Source organism: Paramisgurnus dabryanus, chromosome 20 (genome assembly GCF_030506205.2).
Source record: "Paramisgurnus dabryanus chromosome 20, PD_genome_1.1, whole genome shotgun sequence".
In the NCBI taxonomy this organism is placed as follows: Eukaryota; Metazoa; Chordata; class Actinopteri; order Cypriniformes; family Cobitidae; genus Paramisgurnus; species Paramisgurnus dabryanus.
In genome coordinates this window covers 18,648,740-18,669,802 of record NC_133356.1, presented here as the reverse complement: position 1 = coordinate 18,669,802, position 21,063 = coordinate 18,648,740, and the positions used below count along the sequence as shown (strand labels likewise).

General features: G+C 36.1%; 1 protein-coding gene across 5 annotated transcripts; it reads right to left on the bottom strand.

The window, feature by feature from the left end:
• Window positions 1-253: 253 nt before the first annotated feature.
• Window positions 254-16,006, bottom strand: rufy2 (RUN and FYVE domain containing 2). Of its 5 annotated transcripts, none has more exons than XM_065296848.2 (20): window positions 15,852-15,995; window positions 15,536-15,671; window positions 15,242-15,379; window positions 12,053-12,226; window positions 11,531-11,648; window positions 11,012-11,113; window positions 10,440-10,563; window positions 10,282-10,346; window positions 10,138-10,203; window positions 9,946-10,015; window positions 9,763-9,864; window positions 9,284-9,400; window positions 9,011-9,178; window positions 8,831-8,928; window positions 7,321-7,440; window positions 7,107-7,236; window positions 6,870-6,964; window positions 6,746-6,794; window positions 5,267-5,347; window positions 254-1,655 (listed from the first exon to the last, which is right to left on the bottom strand). In XM_065296848.2, exons 3-20 carry the CDS (start codon window positions 15,315-15,317, stop codon window positions 1,512-1,514), a joined length of 1,899 nt encoding a protein of 632 aa, XP_065152920.1. In that variant the 5' UTR covers window positions 15,318-15,379; window positions 15,536-15,671; window positions 15,852-15,995; the 3' UTR covers window positions 254-1,511. The 5 variants fall into 5 exon arrangements, with proteins under 5 accessions (XP_065152920.1, XP_065152921.1, XP_065152919.1 ...); XM_065296849.2 differs by having other exon boundaries at window positions 15,546-15,671; XM_065296847.2 differs by lacking the exon at window positions 15,536-15,671 and having other exon boundaries at window positions 15,852-16,006.
• Window positions 16,007-21,063: the final 5,057 nt, after the last annotated feature.

Genomic DNA, 21,063 nt, shown 5'->3' with positions numbered 1-21,063 from the left:
CTTAAGGTGCAAGATTTTTTTAAATTAGGGCATCTGAAACATGCATTTTAGTGTGGGACTAGCATGAGCCCTGTCCAGGAAACCATCCCTATATGTTTTGACCTCACAATTGAGTATGAATAGCTTGATGCTCGAGTTGTTTGTGGAATTGCACTTGAATCTTTCTCAAAGCAATAACATCATTTAGGATGTTTACCTGTTTTTGCTGCTTAGTAACATTTCTAAACTGAGACCTGTGAAATTTACACATCTATAGAATAAATCATTTTATTGATACATTTTACCTTTGACCAAAGAGTGATTGAAGGTTTCATGGTTCACTGAAATGCAAGTCAGAATAAAGTTTGATTTCTTTGCTTCTGATAAGAGCTAGATGGAGCACCTGGATAAATACATATACGTTCACAGACAGCATTGTGTTGTTTTATGCTGGGGACACACTTAAGGACTTACTAAAACATTCTAAGACTGTACACAACACACATAACAACCCTGTTTCTAGCATAAATGATTTTTATCTGTGATTGTAGACCAAGACAACTGGAAAAGACTAGACATGATCAGTCTTTATGATCAAATTACATTCATAATCTGTGTGAAAATCATTAGGTGTGTCCCCCGCTTTAGAGTTTTTGTACAGGCTGAATATTAACATTTTAAAAGTGCCATCACACAATAGGTGGAGTAATGATCAGTTTTAGTGCAGGTTTAGTCATATGTACATAAAAATTCACATTTGAAACTTTTAGGTATTTTAGGTTAGTTGGCTTTTGAATAGTTATCAAAAACATTTTAGCACAAACAATAAACACAAGTACCTTTTCAGTTCTGCTCCAAGGTAAATCTGCTACCTTTAATGCAGAATAGAAACGCTGTTCAAGAATCTGTGCTATCTGACATGATTTAACCATAATAATACCCAAGCAGCACTGAAAACATAATTAATTTTAATATATACATAATGTAAATTTTGTAAATCTATAATTAGGGGAACAACTTTGTAAAATCCCTGTGTGTCAGTTTGGCTTTTAATACAGGCACAAATGAATGTTAGAAACAATTTCATAACAATACAGTATAGTAACTTAGAAATTATTTGTACAGTTTTATATTTGTGTACTTTTGACACATGGTTTGAGGTATGAATCCTGTTCATCCTTCATATATCAAAAGTGTACTACTTACAACATGCATTGGGACGTTGTGCTGAGATAAAAAAAATCTAAACTTCTATTTTCAGCCCAGAGGAAAACATTCAGAGTCATATCTCATTTCTTTGGGCACTCGGTGATAAACACTACATTGGCCAACTGCACACATGTCATAAAGCTGCCGTTAAATCTGCTCTGAGGCAACAGGCTTGTTTCTGTGTGAAATGTAAACTTCAAACTTGAAATGACAGATGCATTCATTTTGGTCACTTTGTTACAGCTTAACACAATGCAGGCCAGCGCAGTGTTCAAAATAAAGCTGATATTGGCTGTTGTGAGGGTGCGCTGTCATTTCTGGTTTTATGTGGCATTGGAGGAGCAACGCTGCAGCAGCAGAGCGTGGCACGTGTCACAAACACGCACGGGTTTAGGTGAAGCAGGGAGCGGCAGCTCGTTGTCAGAGCAAGCGTTGCAGAAGATCTCTCCACAGTTGCGGCAGTGGTGCTGTTCAAACACAAGCAAAGAGATCTGATTAGTACAATCTGATATCCGTTCATTCAAACATTTGCTTTGGGGAATTACCATATCTAGTTATTAAAAGAGATTTCAGATGATTTTTTTAAAAAGCAAGGTGCTCTTTAAAGGGACCAAATATGTATTTTATTCAACTGTTGCGTAATTTTCACACACACGTTTTTCAGTGCACAAAGTCAGAAGCTTTTAGTGCTATTCAAACATTGGTGGATAAGAATGGATACACTGTAAAAGATTTGTTGATTTAACTCAAAAAGAGTTAATATTTTTAAGTTGAACTAACTAAAAATTATTGAAAGCTCCCATAACACAAGCTGTTACTGCATATATGATGTTAAAGGTGACATAAAATGATTGAACGGGGTATTTAGCCATGTAGACAAAACATTTTTTGTTTGGGTCTGTAATGCCTTAGATGCTTCCTAAAAACCTCTCTCAGATAGCTCTATTAGGGTGGGGGATTTTAAACAAGTGGTTTTGCACCTATTTGGCACCCCCTACTGGCTTAACTTGCAATCTCATTACTGATTGGCTGACTTTGCTGCCACTCAAAAAATGTAGCCAATTATTTTAAAGTGGAGGGGCAGTGAGATGCCTGTGATGTCATAAGCATCAGTTTTTCAGATTGGGCCGTTTTCTGGCTGACATTTCTAAAAGAGGAATTTCTATGAGACAGATGTTTAGCATGTCTAGCACTTTTTGTATGTTCGTGAATGCGGGTAGACTACCATTATTCAACAAAGACAAGGTAAAAATGGTTCTTCATTCTCTGTCCCCTTTAATCTGGAGTACCTAGAGCAGGGGTCGGCAACAGGCGGCCCGCGGGCCAAGAGTGGCCCGCCAGCAAAATTTTCTGGCCCGCCGGATTATTTTGGAAGTCCGTTTTTTTATCAGACTATTTTTATTTTACAATAACAGTTAACAAATATGGCTCCTATTATTCCTTCATTCGTTTTTTTTAAATTTAAACCAAAAAGAAAATAAAGAAAAACGACTTGTTTTTCTATTATTTATTTTCTGAACTAAAATGAAAAAAACAAATAGGCCTAACGACTCGTTTTCCGATTTTCTGATTGTGCGCTCAGATCAAAAATAGAAAAAAATTAATGAAACAGGTTAAGACAAATTTTTATTTAACACCTTAGCAGACATATACCAATTAAATAAATTTAAACAGATCAGGTACTATTGTGGTAACAGATTACAGCCGTTTTAATAATGGTTTGAATAGCAACCATGTGCCAGTTTTATTCTATTACAGTCCGACTTTTGAACTTTTTTCATTATTATTTATTCGTAATAAATAATATGTATTACCTGATAAAACATATTTGCACTAAATGCTGCACAAAACTATTCCACTAGCCTACTTGAGAAAAGCCGTAGCCACGCGGCGATTTCCCCGCTGCATAGTGTATGAAACGCCCAAAAGGATTCATGCGGCGCATGATGAAATTTTAAAGTATAAAGACGGTAGCGGAACTCTGGGGTACCTATACTTTGGACGGAGCGGGTGGTCTGACTGACAATAGCCCTCCTGTGACAGCGTATCCACACTTCATTCTGACCACCTGTACAGCTTTAGGAGCTGTTTGGTACTGAAACCATTGTCAGCCAACAACATTACTTTTGTGCAATTATGTTTGAAATAGTTTGGCAGAAAATAGCTTACTTCATTTGGGCAATATGGTTTCCGTTTATGTTGGTTAGATATTTGAGTGATGGGCTTTGTCCTATTTAATTTATATTATTTATATTTCATTATTTTTTCTGTGACATTTTTTCTCTGCTGACAGTACAATGTTAAAATAATATTTATATTGACACGAACACAATTTTTGTATAGCATTTATAATTGTTATAGGCTACTTAATCTCTCTCTTTCAGTTAGAGACATTTGAATTTGAGATTCTGGAAACGAGATTTAGGTTTTGCGGACCCGTCAGGTCGGGAAATAAAGCGTGTGAACACAGTGTATTTTAAGCGTTGCTGAATAGAAACTTGTGGGAGCTGGATAAAAAAAAACAGTCCCGCGCAGACCTCCTTAAACCTTAGGTGTGTATGTGTGTGTCCCGAATAAATGATAATTAAAAATGGAATAAAGTTCAAAAGCCGGACTGTAAGAGACATGAATGCCTGTAAAATGTTACCACTATAGTACTTGATCTGCTTAAAATGATTTCATTGATATATGCCTATAAATGTGTTAAGTTCAGGAATAAATAATGGAAAAACAAGTTTTTTTTTTCATTTTTTTTTTTTTTAATTTGAAAAAAACGATTGAACGAATGATACACGGACCCATCATATTCCATGATTATAGGCCTATTGCGGGTGCAAACAGACAAAGAAACAGCAGAACAACCATGTTTTAAGCAATTTTAAATGCCGTCTTTCGTCTTTTAAATAGGAAATAAAAACAAAATGTAATTTTTTTTTTTAAATCAGCTGGCCCGCCATCTACTGGCTAAAAAAAATATTGGCCCGCGGCCAAAGTTACTTGCCGACCCCTGACCTAGAGAGTAGTATTACATCCTTCGGTATCTCCGAAGAGTCTTTAGTTTTATCAGATTTATAAAAGACAGATAAAGCTTTTTCCATTCTTTCCGATAATGTACAAAACAATTTGGAAAGAGGAGTTACTAGCTGCGAGAGGAGCCAGTCGAGTGTCATGCAACACTTTTTACAATACTGACTGGATTACTTATGATCCACTATATGTTCGTGTCATTTATATAAAATGCACTTACACGCCTATTTCCAACATAACACAGAAACACAGAAGTCTTACTTACTGCAACTCATGGCCGGTTGGGACTACTAAATGAAATCCAGCGTTAAACAAATACACACGCAAAACTCCTCTACTACCCCAGATAAACAAACTATATCCATTGTTTCCATAATGCTGTCTTTCTTCTCCTTACATCCAAAAACACACTTCTTTCATGCCATTGTTGAGTCTTGATAAAAAACAAAGCTGTCGCGTGAAGTGATGCCTGTGACTTAGCGTCCTCGGTTTTCACTCTCCCGCCGATTGACGTGTGGGTGTGTTTTTCCGTGGGAAGTACATATAAAAAGAAGTGATAGGTATGGCTTACCCCTGAAACATCAGCTGGAGCCGTATTTGAAAAAACTTTTAGAACTTTCCCCGGCGACGTGCATTCGGCACAAAAGTACTTTGTAACACACACCCAACTGCTTTTTTGACACTTTGCTTTGCTTTGGTTTAGCATGAGGAAACCAACTCTAAAGCCATAGTGGGATACACTGCACGATTTTTGACTGTCCCAGACGAAAGATTGCCATCTTGAAATGATGATTTCTGTGATTGTGGCTCTTTATCGGTGGTCCTATGTCGTACAGTGAGAGAGGTTCAAAGACGGACGTTTTCCCGGTACCCTTACGAAAACTGACCATATGGTAAAAGTGTATTAACCATGTTTTTTTGGTGTATTGATTACTATTAGCAAAACCATGGTTTTACTACAGTAACCATGATTTTTTTTAACTGTAGTTAATTTTTGTAAAGGTAAGACAACATTGCAAATTAAAAGGCTGCATTTTTTTTTAGTTCTGACCTTTCTTCTGGAAATTGAGAATTCCTTTTCGCAAAGCTTGCATTGCGTAGCATCTTTGTCCTTCAGCCAAACCTGACCACCCTAAAATAGTTAAAAAAACAAAGCCAATTAATAAATAAACATGTTAAAAGATATAACATAAGCACTGACTACTAAACGTGTATTAAAGGGGACATTTCACAAGACTTTTTTTAAGATGTCAAATCTTTGGGGTCCCTAGAGTACATATGTGAAGTTTTAGCTCAAAACACCATATAGATCATTTATTATAGCAAGTTAAAATTGTCACTTTGTAGGTGAAAGCAAAAATTTGCCATTTTGGGTGTGTCATTTAAAATGCAAATGAGCTGATCTCTGCACTAAATGGCAGTGGTGTGGTTGGATAGTGCAGATTAGGGGCAGTATTATCCCCTTCTGACATCACAGGGGAGCCAATTTTCAATGACCTATTTTTTCACATGCTTGTGGAGAATAGTTTACCAAAACTAAGTTACTGGGTTGATATTTTTCACATTTTCTAGGTTGATAAAAGCACTGGAGACCAGAGATGTATAAAGTACTAGCGACCCAGACTTGAGTAAAAGTACAAGTGCTCTATCAAAAAAGTGACTTGAGAAGAAGTTGAAGTGCTCTTTAAGCACAGCACTTAAGTGGAAGTACTAAAGTATTAAACATGCTTTGTACTTAAGTATTGCAAGTAGTTTATTTTAAAATATACTACTCAAGTACTGAAAGTAAAAGTACAAGTATTGTGTAATGTAGTTATTAAAGAAAACAGTCAAAAGTTTGAATATAATATTGTTTATATTATTTCAAATGTTTAAGCTAAAGGACACTTACAATTCCTTTGGCTGTAGCAGGAGTACAAGGACATGAATGTTCAGATAATTCAGATTAATTTAACTGATATGGCGATAGAGAATTCAGAATTAATGAAATATTAGTCGATAAAATGGTAATAGGTAAAGGTACAAGGTGTTTCATTGAATTTAGGTTTCCTTCTTTCGCGCACACTCGCCCTTTCTTGCGCATTCTCTCTCTCTCTGTCTTTCTCGCGCACTTTGGTTCTCTCTTCGCTTCACATTTGTCCACAACCCCGGCTCATATTTGTGAGTGAGAGGTTGGGAGGGGTCGCCCTTTACTATCTCCAATTGGTTTAGACCACCATGTGACCATGATTCGTAACATTTGAGAGTAACGAGTAACTATGCAGCACATAAAAAATGTATTGGAGTAAAAGTATTAAACTCAAAGAAAAAATGTACTGAAGTAAAAGTGGAAGTAGGAGAAAAAAATAATACTTCAGTAGAGTACAGATACTGTCTTTTAGTACTTAAGTACAGTAGTGAAGTAGTTCTACTTCGTTACTATACATCTCTGCTGGAGACCCAATTATAGCACTTAAACAGAAAAAGTCAAATTCTCATGGTATGTCCCCTTTAAACCTTTTAGTTATTTTTTGTTTGTTTCGATGCAAACCTGTAGTGCCTTATTTGCTTCCTTTATGTCTTCAATTTTCATCTTAGACCTGAAAAAGCAAACCATGTTACTCAGTGTAATGATTTTAAGTTTCCAGCATGTCATTTAGGTTAAAATCACATACTCGCTGAGTTTGCAGCCCAGCTCCTCCAGTGCCTGTTCCTGCTCCTCACAGATTCCCTTTAGTTGGGAGTTCTCATCCTGTATCCTGTGGAACTCCTGAGAACACATGAAGACATATCAAAACTCATTACCATTTAAACAGAAAACCATTTAAAATGCTGCAAGTACTTTAGTCTGTATATAGATTGACTATGGACTTATATTCCTCTTTTTTTTTTGAACATACTGTTCAACATACTTTTTTCAGCCCATTGATCTGTTGAGCCTCAGCAGTGAGCTGGGCGATGCTCTCTCGCTCTTTCTCCAATTCACTTTGTAAGGTCTGCCGCCATTCCCTCTCGATTTTCAAATCCGTTTCCAACTGCATCCTAATAAAAAAATGTCCTATTTCATTTTCTGAATCTAAATAAATGAATGCAGTTTACAATAAGATTTATTTCAAACCAACTTACATTTGCTTCTCTCTCTGGGCTATCTGCTTTTGGAGACTGTCGCATTTGTTAGTGAAGTCCTGCTTGAATTTGCGCACTCCATCTTCTGCGCTGGCCCGTTCCCTCTCAGCATCCTGTAATCTGGTGTAATTCAAACCAACTGGGTAAAACTACGGCTCTGAATGTAATGGAAAGGACGGGTATGTATGGGAACATATGCGATAAAAAATAAAAAGATGGCCATAATTCAACAGGCACAAGAGAGCAGAAACAAAAACAGAGCCAGATGACAGAGAAGAGCTATATTTAAGCCAGACCTTTCGAGAAATGACTTACTAAGTGAGCGGTTAATAGTAGTTCAAAACAAGTTTATTGAAGATTGTGATAAAAGACACAACATGTTTGTGATTTAAATGTTACAGGTAAATATGCTACAACAATACAACAAGAAATTGTTTTTTTGGGGGGATCACAAGATAGTATGTGGAAAAACGGTGACCAGCATCAAATAAAACTTAAAAAAAGGCTAGTAAAAAACAATTAACTTGTCACTTAAGATACTGCCATACACACAGTAACTAGTGTTAAGTGCCAAAAACAGTTAGTTTAATATCAGAAGGAAATATCTTTGACCAGTTTGTACTGGTGCTCTGTATCTGTGCTAGCGCATTTTACAAACGACATAGCGAGAGTTCTCGTCTGGCTCAGTAGGTCTTTGTCGCTGTTAAATGTTTGACAAAAACATGAAATTAAGAGGAAAGGGAGAAGATGAGGGAAAAAGAAATGAAAAGGGGGAACAAAAAGGGAAAGAGGATGTAAATATCAGTGAATTTCAATTTCATCCAAAAGCTTTAAGAACTTGTTAAGCAGTGCAGTCATAAAACATCAGAAATTTGATGGCAGTAAATTAATGGAGATGAAAGGGGAGGATGATTCATATGGAGAGCGAGAAGTGGACATGACAGCTCCGACGGCACCAGATCACAACAAGAAATTAACACAAATGAGTGGTTAGATGAGAGAAAGCCATTCAATGCATCCTCAAAACACATGCATGCAAAGTCTTTCAGTTGCCAGGCACTCAAATCCAACAAACTTTGGATCTAATGAAAAAACAAAATACTAATCTGATCTTGTCTGGAAAAGCAGATTATCATATCCTGAGGTACATTACTATTTAAATATAATATCTTCTTTTGAATTGCCTGAAACTTTCCTTTAATGTTGAATTGGTCAAATAAATTAAAGCTACAATTTGCAACTTTTCATACATAAATGATTGGTGTTTAAAACCGTCTCCTTACTTTACCACAATTCAAAAAGATAAGCTTACAATAACGATTTATTAGTTGAGCTGTCAGGTCTGATTTTGCTAAAAAATAAAAAAGCAAGAATGTAAACTAACCTGCAATTATATATTTACGGAGATGTGTTATTGAGCTTTAAATGTAAATCCTCTGAAAGCACGTCAGGAGTATGACTGAAGGTTATGCTGGAAATGATCTAAAAGAAATGAATAAGAGATTCTCACCTTTGCTCCAGCTGTTTCATAGTTGCTGTTATTTGATTCGTCTTCTCTTCCAGTCGGGCTATCATGTCATTTTTTTGCCTCATGCCGTCATCAGAAGACTGTTGATAGTTACAGATTGCTTAATGCATTTTAAACACAAACCATGAGGAAGACTTTGTAAAAAAATACAAGATGGTCTACCTGCATTTTTTGGTACATCTCAACATTGATGGCTTTGACTTCGTCCAACTGGTGCCGAAGTCCTATCAAAGTGTCTTGTTTTTCATGAATGTCCTTTTCTAACAGTTTCATGGCCATCTCCATCTCCTGCTTCATGCTCACCTGCACAACCAGCTCGTTCTCCACATCCTGGATTAAATATAAACAAAAAACAATTACATACAAAAACAGGTTTGACTTCTTAAATGTTTCAAGCACCGCTGCAGGTACTTTTTAGTATGGGTGAGCACAGACCTGCCTAAGTTGACATTCCTCTTTAAGTTGCCGTCTTGCTTCATTGTACATTTCATCCAGGCCCTGCCTTGATTGTTTGTACGTGTCCAGTTCACAACTTAAATCTCCCTCTGTAACCTAAGTGTGAAACAGTGGTTTGGCATCATATTTGGTTACTTACTAGATAACTTGTAAATAAGGATGTATTTGACCACTTTCTAATAATGTAACTTCATTTCTGCATTCTGTTTATAACCAAATAACTAAAAGGTGCAACATTATTTTAAATGTACTTTCAGCAAATCATTCAAATACAAGTACAACAGCATGGGCTAAAATAATAATTACACTCCAACTATTATGATGCAAACAATGCAGGGAGACTTGATATGCTTACGGTAAAATTAATTATTAAATGAGTTTAAGGGCATAAAACTGTCTATTTATCTGAGTTGACAGTTGATATGCAGACAAAAATATAAACAAATATGCAATAATACCTCAAGACGCTGTTGTGCTTTCATATGAATCACAGAATTTTCGGTTCTGAGCTGATGGTTCTCTTCTTGTAGTTTAATGATGTTGTTTTTTGCTATAGCTAACTATAATAAAACAACAACAGGATTAATATGAAATACATTTGTTCACCATGCAATCTTTTAATTCCTGGAAGCAAACTGTACCTCTTCAATTAATTTGGAGTTGGATTTTTCTAAGGACTCCACACGTCCCTGTAAGCCGTGAACTGTAGAACTGTGACAAAACAAAAAAAGTTGAAGATGCAATTTATAATGACTTGATCAAATGTAATGTAAATGCATCAATATCCCAGCAAATAGTTTGCAGTGGCCTTACCAGAAAGAAAAAAAACTTACTTCAGCTGTCTATTTAATTCTTCAACATAGTTCTTCTGATCCAAAATAGCAGCAATTTGTCCATTTCTATTGAAAACATATTCATGTTGAATTATATGCATATGTTTATTATAATTATTTAATAAAATCAAGTATGCTACCTACCTTTCTTCACTTCTGTAGTCATCAATGTCATTCTTCAAGTACATAGAAAAATCTATAACGCCAACCTGTGGATTTCAATACAAAAACAATGAACATTTTTCAAACAGAAACTTTAAGCAGCAAAGTTAATACAACAAACCACTGTACAGCGTTCATACTTGTGTATCGAGGTCCTCGCCCTTCACACATAAATTGGCATCTATAACGTTAAGCCCCACCAGGAGACCAACGATGACGGCCCCTTCCTCTTCCAGCATCACTGCCGAATTCTCATAGAACTCACTGCACAAGCAAAAGAGCTCATTTTTGGTTGCTTATATGAATTATAATGCCACAAAAACACAGTTACCATGTTGTTAAATGACTAATTCCTGAAACTAAACATGCAATCACATTTTAGGGGCAGTTTTCCAGACAGCGTGTAGATTAATCCAGGACTAGGCCGAATGTATCAGGACATTTAAGTAGTTTTTACAAACATACCTTACAAAAAACATTACTGGGTTGCATCTCGAGACAAAACGATGCCACTGATATATGTTAGGATTTTAAATTAAAGCAGCTCAAACATGCATTTTAGTCTGGGACTAGCTTAAGCACTGTCCAGGATACCGCCACATTATGTTTAAATCCAAGGAGAGCATTTATTAAAAGCCGGTGTGCACTTGATGCAAACCCTTTAGCCATGCAATGCTTGGTTCCTGTTTGCATAAGCAAAAAAATTACAAACCTAAGTATGTCTTTCCGAGTAATAAGGAGACGTAGGTAATCTGCCAGTTTTTTCTGCATCAGTGCGAGTCTCAGCCATGCTCTGGCTCTTCCTAGAGGTGTCCTAACAGATACATACATCCATTTTAGTGTTAAAAAGCTTATCATCAAGGTTAGTAAAATGTAATTTATTCTGTATTTTGATGTGCAGGGAAAAAGACAGATTACAGACAGATCTATCTACAGTACATATGTATGCATGCATGTGTCTGACACTTTAGGCAAATGTGCAGCCTTTGACTTACAGTTGCAAGTTTCAGTTTTGTCAGGGAACCAAAACTGATATTTGCACTTCCCTATTGTGAAAAACAGATCTGTTGATGTGCGAGGAACGAATGTGGGAGATCATGTGTGTATTTATATAACAGCAGACTAAATAGCTCTTGAATTTAAATTTTTAGCTACAAAGATTACAAAGATTGATCGGACTAAATCTGACTAAAATTGTAAGGCCTAATGTTATCCTCAGAAGCGCACATACTTAAGCCCAGGAAGGTCTCGTACACTGGCTGCGATTTCACTTGCTTCTGGGCACAGTTTCTCTACCATCTCCAGAGGCCCCCACAGTGACTTGTTGTATCCAAGAAACGATTTCTTCACTGGGAGATAGAGACAAATGTGTTTGTTAAACAACTCAGGGCTAAGATCTGTCACACGAAGCATGCCTAATCTTTTAAGACACCAATAATCTAAAAGCATTGCAATAATGTGTCAGTACTTGTCTAACAGATAAAGAGCTTCTTGTGATTTAACATCTGAAAATGAGTAAAACTAACAAAAATAACTATTAATAAGCCACATAGTGACAACTGTCTGGTGCCTAAGAATAACTCTGACACAGGCCTAAAAAATACATAGGAGACACATAGAAGAATGATTATTTAACAATAGCTATCAAAACATAAAGTTAGCATATAGAAATATTTAGAACTGAGTATATATACTGTACACTATAGTCTACAAATTATTTTCTTTGAATCTGCTTGGTGATGCATGCCGGTACCTTTAAGCCCATGCTTCAGGCAGTGCTCCATAACAACAAAAAACTGTTGCAGAGGTGGATAATCCGAGTCCAGGGTTCGTCCGAAGCTGAGAGCTGATTCAATTAGACCTTTGATGCTGAGCTTAGCCATATTTAGCAAGTTTGCTCGTTCCATTGCCATAGGATCTCGGAAGGCTGGAAGACACAAATATATTATTTGATAACTTTGATATTAAAGCATTTCTTTCTAAAACCATGCCTCCTGATTAAAAAAGACCAACTGATTGTGGTTCAAAAAGAACAACTTAAAACACTCAGTATAGCACTTTAACCTTGTGTTGTGTAGTCAGGGCTATCATGTGACCACATTGCATGACTGGGTTAGTTCAAACAAAGGGTACATTTTAACAAGCCCTTTCAGCACTCTAACTGTTTTAACTGTATGGTCAGGTATGACAACATTATTAGCTATAACAGTGTCAATGCATTCCATTGTTTTGTTTCAACTTATTTAAAATCTTCAGCATATTGGCCGTAGCATGACAACTGCTGATACAACACACTGAATTTTTCTTAATTGGGCAGTTGTATAATGTATTTTGCATTATATAAATACTTTTAAGTATTTGTAAATATTAAATAAATGTGAAAACAGAAAAGAAGGTATGCAACAATGTTGTTAATCGTGTGATACCAGTATCAGCCATTGATTTTTTTTTTTGTTTAAATAGGTAATAATTGTTTGTTAAAATCGGTACTGGACAATAATTGTTTGTTAAAGTAGGTCTTGGCAAACATTTTTTTGGTTAAACTACGTATTGCCCAATACTTGTTTGTTAAAATGGGTATCAGCAAATAATTTTTGGTTAAACTAAGTATCGGCCAATAATTGTTTGTTAAAATAGGTTTTTCGTCCAATAACTGTTTGCTAAAATTGGTATCCGCCAATAATTTTTGGTTAAACTAGGTATTGGCCAATAATTGTTTGTTAAAATAGGTAGTGACCAATAATTGTTTGTTAAAGGCGGGGTGCATGATCTCTGAAAGCCAATGCTGACATTTGAAATTACCTAAACAAACATGCCCCTAACCCAATAGAATCTGGACCTTCTTTTGATAGACCCGCCCCACACATACGCAACCCAGGCAACAATGTCAGTTAGTAGACATGCCCCTTACAGTTGATTGGCTACAGCCCGACTCGCTTTTCCAAAGCGTTAAAAAAACCCTGTGCACCCCACCTTTAAAATGGGTCTCATCCATTATTTTAGGCAAACTATGTATTGTCCAATAATTTTTTGTTAAAATGGGTATCGTCCAATAATTTTTGGTTAAAGGATGTATTGGCCAATTTTTTTTGTCAAACTAGGTATTGTCAAATAATTTTTGGTTAAACGAGTTATCGTCCAATAATGGTTTGTTAAAACAGGCACCGTCTAACAATTTTATTTAATAACAATTTTCTTGTCAAACAAGGTATCGTCACATAACCTTTTGGCAAAACAGGTATCGTCCAATATTGTCTTTGTTTGTTAAACTAGGTATCTTCAAGTAATTGTTTGTTAAAATAGGTATAAAGGCCAATAATTGTCGAAAAACTACTAGCCCAAAGAAAATAATTGTGGGGTTATCAGTTTTCACCATCAGGTAAATCACTAATTTATATGCAAACATAATCAAACATGTTTTATATGTCAACAGTACTAGTCTACTTCCAACTATTATCATTACTTCCCATACAGTGTCACTTCTTGATCTGGGAAAGTGATTAAGCTTAATTCCGTTCACAGATAGATAACTATAAGATAGATAACTAGATAAGTTGCAGGTTTCATATTTAATAACATCACTGGTTTCCATTCATTCACTACGCATTCGTTAGGCTAATTGTCAATGGCTACAAAAGGAGGATAAATACAACGTGTTACCATGACAACCCAGTGGAACTGATTTGACTGACAGGTCATCGGAAAAATACATGTGAATAAATGGCATTATATTTTAGCGTTAAACCATTTGAGATGAAAACAGACCCGATACAACATGTATGACATCATGCACGTATGACATCACTCATAACGCGTACGTCTAAACAACCGATGGCGATTTTCATTGTCATTGTACAAAAAACCGTCAGTCGAAACTTACCCTTGCCACCCCATTCCTCGGCAAAAGGCGATGTTTTGAGCTCTGTCACTTTGGGGAGAACGTGAATGCCGCCTGAAAAGGTTTCTGATGCTTTTCTGGCTAAGGCAAATATGGGCGCCTGCCATCTCCCGTCTCCGGATCTCATGGCAGCAGAAGCGCCGCTGGCTTTCTCGGCGGCTGATTTATCCTCCTGCAGTCTGAGGATACCAAACCCTTGCGCTCGCTCTTTACTGCTCTCCGCTTCCGACAACACAAGGTCCTGTTCTGCAGGGGTCGCCATCGTTGAAGTCAAAATCATAAATGTTAGGATAACGCTTCACCTAACATCCACGGTGGCGACGCGTTGAACGGCATTGGTATACGTTTAACGAACCGATTCAAGCGCGTTTACTGCGATGTTCTGCGTCGACGCCTCAGAGGCGACCTATGTGTCCGTTCATATAAGGATAAGGGATACGTTAAACTGGATTATAGATTTGTTTACACCCGAAAGCTCCAGCACCATTCCGTCTGCAGTAAATGGGTGGCGTCATAACGTGAATAAGGTGTGTTCGACTTCATGAAGGCGTTGCGCAGACCGATCGAAGTATGACTTTAAGCATCGCGAGAACGAATCGAAAGCACAGCTCCCGCGATAGTTTGATGTCATACATGGATTGGTCTGCGCAAGGCCTCAGGAAATCGAACATACATAATGGATATACTACCCTCTACCGCTCGTTTGAAATATCGTCTGGACTATGAAATATATATTTTAATGTAGACGTGTAATAACTGCTGTTTAGAACAATTTAACACATGACACTCTTTACATAATAAACTATTTCGATTAAGCTAAATGCCATAATCTTATTAACTTCTCAGATTTCACATAAAAAAAATAGAAATATGTATATTATTTTATAAAATAACCAAACACTAAGAAATATCTTGATTTTTAAATGTTCAAGCACATTTTGACATCCTAAGACCCCATTGGAAGTTTGTAAAGGCTCCCTAGAGAGCATTGGCCCTCTGGAGGGTCTTAAAAAGCATTTTGCTATTAAAGTTTTTGAGTCTTACCTTGACTGTAGGCTAAACGCTCCACACTTTCGCTAGGGGTGATGCCCCACCTGTGAAGGCTCTGAGGTGAATACATGACTGTGGTTCTCCACAACTCCGTCCAGTAATACTGCAGGATGAACTTTTTGTCCAAATCCACTGAAAAACATACAAAGAACACATACTTTGTCCTCATTACATGGTTAACATTTTAGAATCACTTACATGTAATAGAACTAACAGCATGCCGCCTATTGTCCTACTAGAAACCATGTACTAAGACAAAACATGCTGTTCTAAAAGCTGTTTTTGTACCGTTGCTGACCTATATCCAGTCCTTAGTTTGACAAACTCAACAGCATGTTTTTGCAGTTTATCTGCTGATCTGCTCTTAGGGTCTGCCTATCATGTGACACTGATTTCCTGCATCACTGTCCCATCCGTTACAAACCTTCACATGAAAGGAGATTACACACATTCAAACAGAAAAAAAACATTTAAATATTAAGAGAGATAACACAACAGTCATGCATTTAAAGAGTTTATGCCTTGTCATACAGGTTAGGCTTAGAATTCTGCTTTAAAATAGATCTGAATCTTTACACACTTTGTGCAAATAGTATACACTTACCCCAGGGATGTCGACACCCTGTGCTGGTGTTCTCGGATGCAAGAGCTCACCAGTGCTGATTAAATAAGGAAGTACCATTTGCTGCATTAACAGCCAGCCCAGTGGGGACGAGATGTCTCTTGCTGGAACAGATGAGTGCATTGGGTGCGGGGTAATAGAGGCGGTCAAACAAAGTGGGCGGGACAAATTGGCAGACTTGACCAACCAATACACTTCAAGCTGCAGGGTATCAGGAAGTGCGATTCTGAACGATACTGCATACTACTGGATATGAACTACCAGGGAAGTGAACTAAGAACTCGAACAGTTGTGCAACTGGAATAAAACACACCCTTATGTATAATGCATAATAGGCTACTGCACCAGTATTTTGTGTGACGTGACAAACGTCACATTCTTGTATTACACATAAAATATAACAACTAATAACAGGACATATTTATTTCCAACGAATTACACAGAATATTTAATGGTGCAAATATAAAGCATATAAAAATTGTTAATGTTGTAGTGTACATTATTTTACAAAATTAGCCGTATTTTAACTACACTCTAAAAAAACAAACGGTGCTATATAGCACCAAAACAATTGCTTTGGATCGTAACGATAGAAGAACCATTTTAGTGCCATATAGCACCGGTGAAGAACCAGTGAAGCACCAGTGAAGCACCAGTGAAGCACCAGTGTAGAACCATATAGGGGCCATATAGCACCACATATGGTTCTACATAGCACTATATGGTTCTACACAGGTGCTTCACAGGTGCTTCACTGGTGCTTCACTGGTTCTTCACCGGTGCTATATGGCACTAAAAATGGTTCTTCTATCGTTACGATCCAAAGCAACTGTTTTGGTGCTATATAGCACCGTTTGTTTTTTAGAGTGTATAGTAAAATACTGATTACACAACAGTTAACAACAAAAACATGCTTAAACTATAGTTCCTCTTTTAAAGCTATGGTTAAAGGTGACATAGAATGATTGAACGGAGTATTTATCCTTGTTTTGTGATGTGACATGTAGACAAAAAATGTTTTGTTTGGGTCTGTAATGCCTTAGAAGCTTCCTAAAACCTTCTCTCAGATAGCTCTATTAGGGTGGGGGATTTTAAACAAGTGGTTTTGCACCTATTTGGCTCCCCCTACTGGCTTAACTTGCAATCTCATTACTGATTGGCTGACTTTGCTGCCACTCAAAAAATGTAGCCAATTATTTAAAAGTGGAGGGGCAGTTAGATGCCTGTGATGTCATAAGCATCAGTTTTTCAGATTGGGCTGTTTTCTGGCTGACATTTCTAAAAGAGGAATTTTTATGAGAGCACTTTTTGTATGTTTGTGAATGTGGGTAGACTACCATTATTCAACAAAGACAAGGTAAAAATGGTTTTTCATTCTCTGTCCCCTTTAATCGTTTAACTACAGCAACCATGTTTTTTTGCTTGTTTTTTATTTGTAGTAAAACAATGGCTAGTTTTGATAAGGGCTACCATGTGCATTCTATAGTTTCTGCTACTTTCTGACTGTTTGATTTGGTTAATCTGAAACCTTAGTGGAGAAATTATCAGATTGTTCTTAAAACAACTGTTCTTATACAGATAATACAACTTTAACTTGTATTTAGTGTTATTTTAAATAATAAATAAATGGTCCTCCTTATTGATTTTATTTCACTTTCCACTTTCATGCTTTATCTGTAACCAGAAGAGGGCAGTGTTTTCTAACAAAATAAAAAATGGTAAGTTTTGGTTTCAGTATGTGTAACAGGAAAATTTACGTGTATTATTTATTTCTAAAGTTTTACAGTTTAAAATGAGAAACTTTGGGTCAGTGTTATTAAATGCAAAAGGGCACAAATATTATGGACAGCACAGTATCGCTAATAAAGTTCAAATTACAGCACATTTACACTTTTACACAGTGCATTAAGTATACATTTCATCTCTAAGTTTTCCATGGTGATCCAGATGGTTGTGGGCGATTAAACGCTATTTTGAAGCTTGAACTGTGAGTGCTGTCCCTTTCTCACATTACATGACATTATTCACATTGAGGGATTCAGCACCCAGTTTAATTTACCCCATTATTAGTAAGTGTGAGCGTGTTGTTGCATAGAAGATTCCATGGTGATCCAGCCCATTACTATTGTGCAACACTCTAAATCCAGAGCTTTCCAAACGTCAGAGTGGTAAGCCCCCCCCCCCCCCATTTGTATATATTTTTAATAAAGTACATTGTCTCTCTGCACAAAATTATCAACATATGTTAACCAGTTTTTAAGAATCTCGTGTGAATTAGGAGAACGATGAGAAATATAAAAAAAATGAAAAATATTTGTATCTTCTGGTAAAAGATGACATAACACTACATACGTTCTGCATACTACACTTATAAGGCAAAGTGTGTAACAGAATGCTACAGAGTTCACAGATCTTTTGCAATTAATTAAAAACTATTTTTAAAAAATAAATCTAAAACCATTTACAAGCAATGGATCTCACCTCACTATAATGGATTTTTTTCATTCTTTATGTTTATATATTATATTATATTTTATCATATTATATTATATTATATTAATTTGGACGGGAAAATCTAATTTCAGAACAATTAGAATATTTTAATGATTTTAATTTTTTTTTAATTATAATTTAGTCTAGCCAAGGCCCTGCAGTACCGCGATGGCCCACTGGGTGTCGCGGTCCACAGTTTGGGAAGCACTGCTCTTCACTGTTGGTCAAATATGTACCCCAGGTGTCTTTGGCGTAGTATGCTTTAAAAAGATCCTATACTCTAAATTCTGCTGGGTTGTTATGACCCCAATGCTAAGTAAATATTGGACAAAACAATTGTTGGGTTAAACCTTTGCTGCGTTGTTTCAAATCATGGTTGGGTTCTTTCCAATATTTTCTTAACATTGGCTTAAAAACAACCCAGCAGAATTTGAAGTGTAGTATGTACATTATCATACAGATATGTATACATTTGTTACCAATATGTACTTTTAGGTTATATAGGTAGGCTATCTCTGAGGTACTAATATAAACTCTTAAGGTGCAAAGCTTTCCTTTTTAAAAATTTTGAAAATAACCCAGCATGTTTATTAAAGTGTATAGAAAGCGTAAATTTTTTAAGCTGAAGGTGAATAAATTCCAAAAGAAGTTTATGTAGTGTTTATTACATTGCATTAATAGTTTAGCAAGTAAGCCAGTCAGTGCGAACAAAATGAACATGCATGAAGTGATCACAGAAGTGTTTTTTATTGTTTGTTTGGAATACAGTAATTTATTGTCCAGTCATTGGAGTTCATACTAAATGACTGGACTAATGCAGACAGCCTCTTGCTGTCTTGGTGTTATATAGGCTATATGGTTCATTACCTTTTGATTTCTCCTGAGCTAATCCAGTGTGTCTCAGTATGCATAGTCATTAACAAAAATTTTGTTTTAAATAAACACAAGCCAATTTATAACCTGGTAGCATGAGGCTAAAGTAATGTGATGTGATGAGTGGGCAGAATTGATTAAAAAAAGAAGGTTGTTGGCACCAAGAGAGTTTTGGACTTGAATGATTTATTGACTTGAAGTGTTGTGCTCTATACTAATAGAGATTGGGCTCTGTGACGCTCTTTGTATAAATTTAGTTAATGATGTCTTTTTTATAGAAAGAAATAAAGCACTAAGCCATCATCTTAAACAGCGACGTTTGTACAAAGGATATTGTTTGGCCTTAATAAATTACATGTGATGTAGCCCTTTATTTATTATTTTGCATAGTACTTTGCAAAAGTCTTAAACCACCATGCCAGAATTAGATTAGTTGTTTTTGCAATGTTCTAGTGATCATATATAATTGTTTCTCAGTCTCTTTAATAAAATACATCCAGAAAATAAAGGAAATGTGTACATAGTAATAAAAACAAGTTTTTAGGGTAAACTCCCCTTCCACTTGAGCAATAGCAGGAAACTGCAGGATCTCTTCAACCAAAATAAAATTAAATCCTAATTTCTAAGTTTAAAGAAATTAATCTTTTTACTTTATTCTGTTCAAAAAGCTCAAGATGTGTTTAGTGCCAAGAGAGGTCACACTAAACACCGACGATGCCTAAAGAAGACGTTTAGTCATGAAAATTAATTTTTTATTCATATTTCCTGTATTTTCTAATTGTATCTTAATAAAACAGATTGGAAAATAAATATGGATGGACATTAAAACTTCTAAAACAACAAGTCTGGTGGTGTTGGCCTAAGACTTCTGCACAGTACTGAATATATGTGAAGAATGTAAATGTTAACTTTAAATCTTTACCCTAGGGGCAAACTTCAGATTAAACAATGTAAGCACATTGTGAAACATATACAGACTTAAATTCTAATGGTCACTATTAAAACGTAGCAGACTTTTTTCAATTGTTACATTTTCAGGATGATTTTAAGTTTAGGTTTGATATATTTAATTTAAAAAATGTAATATTCTCAATATTTTGTGTGTTAAAGTTAATAAAGTTACTAGAATGTGTAAAGTTGACTAACTAAATAAATTGTAAGCCAATTTTATATGATATACCGGTGGTTGGATCTTTGCGTGTTCACGAGCTGTTTCACGCATTAAAGTGGCTCCAAATTTACATGTAATTACACACTTTAGCTTTCCATCCAGGTGTAACAGAAAAACAAATTCCACATTATGTAAAAACAGTCCTCACGACCATCATTATGAGGGGTAAGGGGAGGTGAGGGGGGAAATTCATTATCCCAAAACCCTGCAGAGTTGCTGTCTCCCTCTAAACATTACAAGAATCATCAAACTGTTTAATTCTTTTTATTTCTGTGCATTCAGTTACATACTTTATGACACTTGACATCAGTTCAAGGCCCCACAATAACTCCAAAGATGCCACAGGCTACGATCTGTGAATCCTTGTTGTCAGCCCCATGAATGGGAGATCGAATTCAAAGGACTCTTCAGACATTAAACCAGAAAACAACATAAGATTAACTGCTAGCTCTTTCGGATGACTCTCACTAAAGGATTTTTGGTTGGTTATAACATTGATCTTTAACTAAAAGGAATCATTAGTATAATGAGTGCATATATTTTGTCTGTCATTTCAAGACCTTTGCAAAGTCACGGTATTATCATGGAGAGGCACTCTACCATCACGCTGCAGACAAATCAGTTCTTGTGAAAAGGTACAAGTTTGAATATGCTAAT

Bases quoted from the DNA above. Each gene is read 5' to 3' on its own strand.
- rufy2 (XM_065296846.2), bottom strand. From the start codon at position 14,477: ATGATTTTGACTTCAACGATGGCGACCCCTGCAGAACAGGACCTTGTG. The intron at 7,441-8,830 runs GTGAGAATCTCT...GAATTACACCAG, and splicing joins ATGAAACAGCTGGAGCAAAG to ATTACAGGATGCTGAGAGGG. The intron at 5,348-6,745 runs GTTTGCATCGAA...TAACTATTTTAG, and splicing joins AAGCAAATAAGGCACTACAG to GGTGGTCAGGTTTGGCTGAA.